The 8,674-nt window shown below is 33.2% G+C and overlaps 1 protein-coding gene across 1 annotated transcript; it reads right to left on the reverse strand.

The window, feature by feature from the left end:
* Positions 1-1,286: 1,286 nt before the first annotated feature.
* On the reverse strand, positions 1,287-1,733 carry LOC119676697 (tetra-peptide repeat homeobox protein 1-like). Its single transcript, XM_038087953.1, has one exon. The coding sequence runs from the start codon at positions 1,731-1,733 to the stop codon at positions 1,287-1,289; it is 447 nt and encodes a 148-aa protein (XP_037943881.1).
* Positions 1,734-8,674: the final 6,941 nt, after the last annotated feature.

The following is an 8,674-nucleotide window of genomic DNA, read 5'->3' on the forward strand; positions in this document are numbered from 1 at the left end:
ATTCGAGTTATTTTCAGACTGTCCAATTCTAACTTTTCTTTTTTGTTTTGTTTCAAAAGTTTAAGAAATTTTTTTAATGATATTACTATAACTTTAAATATAGACATTATAGTCTTCATAAGTCTGTACATCTTCTATTCAGTTTGGGTTTGTTGTTGGTAAAAAGGAACTGACTCAGGAAAAAATGCAAGATTGCTTTTACCCTATCTAGTGTTAGGAAATTCTTAACGAAAAACAGCGAAAAAATTATAGGCACCCTTCATAAAGCCGAATAACTTTTATTCGTTTTAGATTTATTGTAAGTTGTGAAAGATCAGCTATGGTGGCAATGCTCTGCTCAATTGAGACCCCAGAACTTTGTTATATTATAATTTTAATTCTAAAATAAACAAGTTCAAAGAAATTTCTATTCTCTTTTCACATAAGAAAGCAGAAGTATGTATCTAATAACACAGGATCCAAATACATGCCCACAACTTCTTTTGTTCTGGACACTTGGTTGGCTTCGTACGGGTGTATCATGGTTGTTGTGGTCAACAAATAAAGGTACTCAGGAAGAGTGCTGCCGTTAATGCTATCACTCGAAGTGACGTTACAATTTTTCAATAGCATACTGTAACCTAAAGACTAGCTGAAGTTTAGATGGGCTGCCCTCCTCATCAAGGGCGAGAGAGACGTAATATATGACTCTTATTGATGAAATTTATTCCATTGGAGCATTTATGGGCACAGTATCTTTGAAAATTTGTAGAAAAATTAATGGATTGCCATTGGTTTGGTCGATACCGTGACAGTTATGACCATCTTGAAGACAATGACCAAGTTCTGACACTGATAATCACTCGCAATCAAAACTTCTGCAAGTCTCATAAAAAACCAAATAGCTATTCTTCGAATAACAGAGCAATAAAAGACAATAAAGTCGCGCATTTACCCATCTATGAGGTATAAAATTGATATACCTTTTCTATGAGGTCCAAACTATATATCGCATACGCAATATTTCCCTTGCAAACTTAATTATTTTTCTCCAGCGTAGCCAATCTTATTCTATATTTTTTAGAATTTGTAGTTTCATATATTTTATGTTGTTCGTTTTATATTTTTTAACATTAGACCCAAAATATGAATTTAACAATATATGAATTTAAGAGCAATATTTACTACATGAAATTTTTTACTAATAAACACATAAAAAAATTCTTTTAAATTCATTTTTATCAATAGCTAATAAACAACATTTCTAATTAGTTTTAAAAATTACACTCTTACTCCCCATCACTAATTTAATCCCAGCCATGATCCTTCTGCACAACATGTCGATAAATTGTAACGGGCACTGGATAAGGTTTTGGAACTGGAATTTTTATTTCTTTAACCACCTCAACGGGATATGGCCGCTCAACTTCAACTGGATACGGTTTCTCAACGGTGTAAGGTATACGTCGCTCAGTAATTTCGGGTACTACACGAAAGGTTGGCACTTGTATCTCCTGTTGCACAGGAACGTGTACCGCATACGGCTCCGGTATTTGTATACGTATAACATTAGGCACTTGCACGGGTACAGGATGTGGTATAGCAAGTGGTATCTTTTCTATAACTTGCACTGGAACTGGCTTGGAGATTTCTGAGTAAGATTCAGACGTTTGATGCGGTGGTGGCAATGGATGATGTGATTCGTAATCTGAAGCAGTGGGATCAATATGTGAGGCAGTGATGTAGCACAGCATTTCAGCGCACACAATTAAGAAGATGTACTTGTTTTTGATGTGATAATTAAATTAATGTATTTTGATAATGTATATATTGTATATTTGTATTAACTTACATTCTTAGCCATGCTTTTTATAGAAATTAAATTGACTCGAGTCCAATGAAACTAACGCCAACTCAACCTGACTTTTAATACTGTTCGTCAGACTGCAATTGCATTGCTTTTTATAGTTTCAACAACTGAAGCTAAAACAAACTGTTTGATATTATTTTTACAAAAAGTGAAAGAAATGTGGAAGTTTGCACTTGAATTACATTTTCTAACAAAAGAGCTGTTTAAGGAAATGATTAACAATATAAAGGAAAGGAAAAACAATTTTTATGGTCATTTGCGTCCTATGCAATGAGGTAATATTTATGCCGTATCTACGCGCCAATTGTGCCCATAAAGCGAAAGTAATTCAATTTTGCATCATTTTTTTTTTTTTTTAAACCCAAATAGTAGGAAAGTAATGATTTAAATGTGATCAATTGGGCAGCTGAACTAGGCATAAATTACCTAAGAGATTGGAATGGATGCAGTACGATGACGAACCTGGTTACCAAACATTCAGGTAGGTACTACATTGATTTACTTATTCACAAGTTTGTACTAAATGACTACAATAACATACATACTACGGCCCTGATATATAGGACCTAAGCGACATGTCATTGATTGCCTAAGTCTTAGTACTTTCTATTTCTGAAAATTGATAAATGAGTTATGGTGTTAGTATGTCTTCACAGAGATATGCAAAATAGAGATATATAGTGCAACTTAGCTTCACCATTTCTTTACTTTACTTAATACTAATACTTAATACTAATTCAAGTGCTTCTTCCCACAAAGCAGTTTTTCTTTATAATAATAAATTTTTAACTCATCTTGGCAACATTGTTCACTTCTAAAATCAAACTATTTTTTTTTTTTTTATTTTTATTATTAATCAACTTTTTTTTTCAAAGTTTAAACTAACAACAAAGAAAATTGCGAACCACTTTCTTGACTTGGCATCGACAGTACTTATGGGTTACGGGATTGCTCGCTGCCAACACGCGTTCACAGTATCAAATTGCCCAACTGAAAAGTGATAGTCTTCACCAGCCGAAAGATACAATTAAATAGGGAGCGAGGTGCGCCTAACGTTTGTTATGCCAATACAATTACCAAGTCGCAGTGGATGGAGCGGAGCGTCCACTTGAAAACACCGCGCACCTTGTTATTAAATTGTTATGATCCAAATGTGGCATAATTGCAGTTTCATCGGAAACTGCGCTTAGTGGTCATGAGAAGAGCTTCGACATTTGAGATTTAATACAAAAAAAAAAATATTTTAAATAAATTATTTGCTATTTATTTGAAAAGGAAATAAATTTGAAAACAAAGTAGCACTTAGTAACAATTGTAGTGATATTATATTTATTTAAAAAAAAAATTAAATATTATATATTAGTATTGTATTTCCACAAATTTTTTTAATTTTATATAATAACAACTTCAGTTTTAAAATAAAAAAGTAAACAGCTTTAAAATAATACCTTTTAGCTATAGTCGGTCATGGAAACGAGGTCATAGCTGATATCAAAAATAGATGAAATTCTCTTAGTAGTGAATATAAAACACAAAACTTAACGAAAACTTTTATTCCTTACAAGTATATAAGATTTTAGTATATATATATGGGTTACAATATTTACTTGCCCAATAATTATTGGTCATATACAGATAGGAGAAATTCTTCTTCTATGAGCACCTAATAATACTTCTTCTAATTAGTATTTTATTCCATACTAAAACCACTTTAAAATCATTTGTTCGTTTAGTTAGTATATAAAATAAAAACTAAAAAAATATATATTCCATAAACTGATTAAATTCTTCCAATTGCGTTCAGAACAAATCACAGATGAAATTCTCTTCACATATCCCGGCTGCAATTCATTTCCTATACGCAGGCACATCACAAAGGATTTTAATATTTCTAGTGCTTAAGCTAGTATTCATCCAAAATGGGAAAATGTTTGAAATTCTAAAAGCTTCGATTTAAAAGAAAAATAGAAAAAAAGTAAGCCAGTTAAATCGGATATGAAACTTATCTCCGGTTAGCAAACGGACATTTCCGTTCGCAGCTGTCACGCAACCGTAATAATTTTCAACACCATTGATGAGCTTAAAAACAGCCTTCTCGTATGTCATATCAAAAACTTTTGTATGGTGCATATCATATCTCCACGGATTTCGAACGGATATTGTCAGGATGAGCCACTCGTACGCTTAATATTTGCTTGCCGATTGCAAACTGTCAAACGTGAAATGGGCGAAAGGATATGCATGGACTTGTTGAGAAGACACATATTGATGAATTCAGTTATTTTTTTTAACTTTTAATTAAATTTTAAGTTAAACGTAATTTTTTCGTAAAAGAAATATATAATATTAAGTTTTAATCTAATTAATACATATTTTGTAATTCAATGTTTTGTTATGAAATTCTAATAATTGTATGCGAGAATGGGCCTAAATGTATATAAGTACATATCAAACTTTGCCTTAAAATAGGTAAATACATTTTGATTTTATCATTAACTAATTTTTGAGTCAATTTTAACAAAAGTGAATATAAAATAACGAAAAAATATTGCACTCTAATGGATTTTGGATCTAATGGTCCTCTAAAGGGACCTGGAAGGCTTTGGGAGTTAAAATACAAGACAATATATTCGATTGTATTCAACTCTGTCTATACCAGCAGGAATATTGTTACTGATTACTTCAAGTCAACACTAGATTTTCACGTGGACCTCTCTATATGGCTACTTTCTCTCGTGCATATCACCATCTCTCTTTGCAACATGAATTTATGCATCAAACTTGAAAACTACCATAAAGGATAGCCATGCACTAAAAACTGAAGACTTGTATAAGATCCTCGTATACTGTATAATAACAGCAAAAGCAATAAGAACGACGATTTAAATATATGGACATGGAAAGGGAATCAATATAGGTGTTTAACGTCCTCCAGAAATACAAGCGAAACAATTCCGCTCTCCAGAAATGTGATAAAAGAAAAATATTTGCTCTAAAATAATGAATTATTACAACTACTATAACTACAATGCAAAAAAGCCAGAATTCAAATTCGAAATAGCGACAAGCCAAAGGCTTATGCATTTGAACTCTACCTTTATATAATTCAATACAATAGTTTCTGAGATCCACATTGTTCTTCTGCTCATGAGAACCTTCAAAGTCAAGTCAGTATTCGGAACTATAATTTCAAGATGGTGGAGTTTGCTTATATAGGAATCATTGTAAACACCAAAAATGACGTCGTGTTTCATTTTCTCGCCTACCAATAGATAGGTCTTGGTGCTACGTAGACAATTGACAAATGGAAATGGAATCACCGCTTTATCCACTGCGACTTCACACATCTTAGAGTCCGTGTTCTGCTGTATGGTGCAGAAGCTTAAATAATGATTAACAGTGATAAGAAAGGAATAGGATCGTTGGAGGGAAAAATTCTTTCGAAGGCCTGTTGTACTGTACACGTTGGTAGATATTAGTTATAAGTTCTATAACTAAGTAAATGAAGTTTTATTGAAGTAATTATATGGATATATTAGCTTCTATCTTATTTGCAGCATTTTGCATTAGAAAGCAATTATTATATTGTATTACTAAATGCAAAAATTTAATACTGCTTACGACTTCACTTTAACCGACTAAGCTTTTACGTTCCCAACACTGAGTATTTAATACCCTAAGAATTTTTTAATTTAAAAAAAAACATCGTACAAATCTTACGAAATAATTGCAATTAAATAATATTATATTTTATATCATATCCGTATGTGATATATTATTCCAACTCAAAAGTTTTTGATACATAATTGTTCACAAATTTCCAATTCCCATGAAATACAGTATTAATTCTGTCTAACTTTCCTTATCATCCATTAAAACTAAAATGACAAAATCATTTCTTTTTTTTTCTTCTTTAACTAATCCGAAATCAATTTAGTTAATGTCACTGCAAACAGCCGAACCACAAATAAGATACTTTTAAAAAATGTCACATAAAGGTAAACTGCAACGCTTCAATTATGGCAAAGCGTACAATTAAGTCATTCTCAATTGATGCATGTCAAAATGGGTGTCAGGCCTACGAAGTCAAAATCAAATCGAAAAAACGTCCCGCAACCATTGACAATAAACGGCAAATAAACATGACAAGGACTTTAGTAAATTTTGTTTAACTACCACCACCGAAGTCGCGAAAGCAGGCACTTAAGTGGTTGCCAGCACCCAATGGCACAGCACAGCGTGGTAGAGCAGAGAAAGGAGAGCACTGAAATGGCCAACTTGGAACATATTTACGGCCAACTGACAAATAAGACAAAATGACACAAGTCAATCAAAACATCACTTCGACTGGAAGTCAAGCCGAGTTGATTTTGTCAGAATCAGTTGTTGTTGTTTTAGTTAAGCTTTAAAAATTCTTTTACAGCAGCAATGATAGCAATGATGGCAATGATGGTAGGCAGTTGCCAGCAAATTGGCGCTAAGATACCACTTCCCTTTGGTCCGCCCAGCTGAATTGTTAACTCTGCTCACCTTGTGCAGATTCCCATGAGGCAAATATATTTAAATGAATTCCGGTAAGTGCATACAAAAGCTAAGTGATAGACGGACGCATTTAAAATGTCAACTTAAATCAACATCAGAAGCCAGCACAGCACACCACAGCTCCAATCATACGCATTAGCAAACAGGGCAACGTGTTCCAGAAATTGAATCGAGTCGAATTGAAATGCTACGAAAATAATCAAAATCAAATCGGAAGGCAATCGCTTGAGAAATTCAAAAATCGTTCAAGTTGAAACTGAAATTGAAATTGAGGAGAGAACTTAAAACCCAAACTCACATTGGGGCTTTTGGCTGGAATTGGTCGCTGTCCAAGTTAAGTTATGTGCGTTACAATGAATTGATTGGAATTGGCATGAAAATTGCCAAGAAGGTAACAAACAATAATGCGGGCAGCGTCTCTTGTGTGCATATTAAATTATGGTATGGAACCAATATTGAAAAATAATTTAAAAAAAGACAAAACGAAATGAGTTGGGCAAGACAGCGGTATGAAGGGAGGAGTAGAGCTCAAAAGAATGCCCGAGCTGCTAACAAAGCAACTTCACTACGCATAAATCGGCACAAACATAAATTGCTGGAGTGAATGTCAGCGCAGATATTGTCAATCGCATGAATATCTTCAATAACGCCAAGCGATATCAGTTGAAGGGAGTTATAGAGTAAATGCGACTACCTCTACCTCTAATTCCACAACTGACACCACTGACTCTGCCTCTATTGATTTAACAAAAACAACAGCAAATGCCATTGCAAAATGCAAAGAATTTGAATTGAATGTGCTCCGCTGACATAAATTGCCGTTGACAAGCGCGATTTTGTACCGCTGCCAAGGGTACATAACTTATGAAAATCTCGTGAATGGACAGCAGCACAACAGTAGCGGTAGCTGTGACTATGGTTATGCCAGTACAAACCTGCTGCGGTTTCATGTTAAAGGGCAACACCAACATATGACGGTAGTTCGAATTGAACGCGATCGACCAGTTTATCGCCTGCACAGAGATTTAACTTCTTTTTATTAAAATTTAAGCTACATTCTTGCCTCCACATCCTCTTTTTGCTTCGATTTTGCTCTTCGTATGATTTTGGACTCGTCATCTTCAAAACCATCAAATTTGATTTTAATCGATTTGTGGCACTCCTGTCAAATTTTAATGACAGCAAACGCGTGCTCTGATCCAAACGTGTTGATTTCGTGGGTACTACAATTGCTCTCAATAAAAACTTAATGGACTCCTGTCAATAAATTGATGATGATTTAGTGATGGATAACTCTTCATTTTATTTTCACTGTTATATGTTATTAAAGAGGAGGGAAGATAAAGAAATTGATTTTTGTAGGCAGGACAAATTGGTCGATAACAAAAAATTTTGATATTTTGTTATTTGAGCAAACAACAATTTGTGATGAAATGGGTTTCTGGATTCATATGAAATGACTTAACTTGCAATTTAATGTAACAAAGGTATGATTATTTTCACTAACCCATATTTATATCAACTATTTAAAACTCAGTACCAAAACATTTGATGAACCAAGAACGAGGTTAAATAGATAATTAGGTTTTCAGCGTGTAATTAAAAAAAATTGAAAAAAATGTTTACTGACCTTCCCGCTCTTCAACCTTAACTTTCAAAATCGAAAACTAAAGGTTTACCTAACACCGTCCTTGCACTCAGACTGCTGTCATAGCCAATAGAACATGCTTCCATACCAGAATTATGCTTTTATTTTACAATTATCATCAGACTTGGCTACTCCCATCATTCCATTATCATTAGAATATTGTTAGTATTCTACAGTTATATATTGTGAGTGGAGAATCATCATTTAAATAGTTCTTCTCTCTTTCTGCCTGGCTCTCCCAAAAAATGGCGAAAATTGTTTGGAGTCAACAGTAAATATGCCAGATAAATTCATAGCTTCATACAATCAGCTCTACCTATCAAATTCCCTACATATTTTCATTACTTAATGTTTGATAATCATCATACAAAGATTCAAGCCCCAGAAGATTTTATAAATTATTTATACAATAACTTACATTTGTCTCTAGAAAGAGAATTTATTATTTATATTAATAAAAAAAAGCGTTCGCATTTAAAAATATGGTCCAAAAACACAAAGACCCATCAGCAAAGGCCTGTACATTAGTACCCTTTACACTAAAAATTTAATTCTTTGATACTATTTAAAGATTCGTTTTTAAAGATTTAAAGATTATTGAACCATACTGTAGATAACGACGAATTATCTATACT

The sequence above is a fragment of the Teleopsis dalmanni genome, chromosome 2 (genome assembly GCF_002237135.1).
Source record: "Teleopsis dalmanni isolate 2A chromosome 2, ASM223713v2, whole genome shotgun sequence".
NCBI classification, from domain to species: Eukaryota; Metazoa; Arthropoda; class Insecta; order Diptera; family Diopsidae; genus Teleopsis; species Teleopsis dalmanni.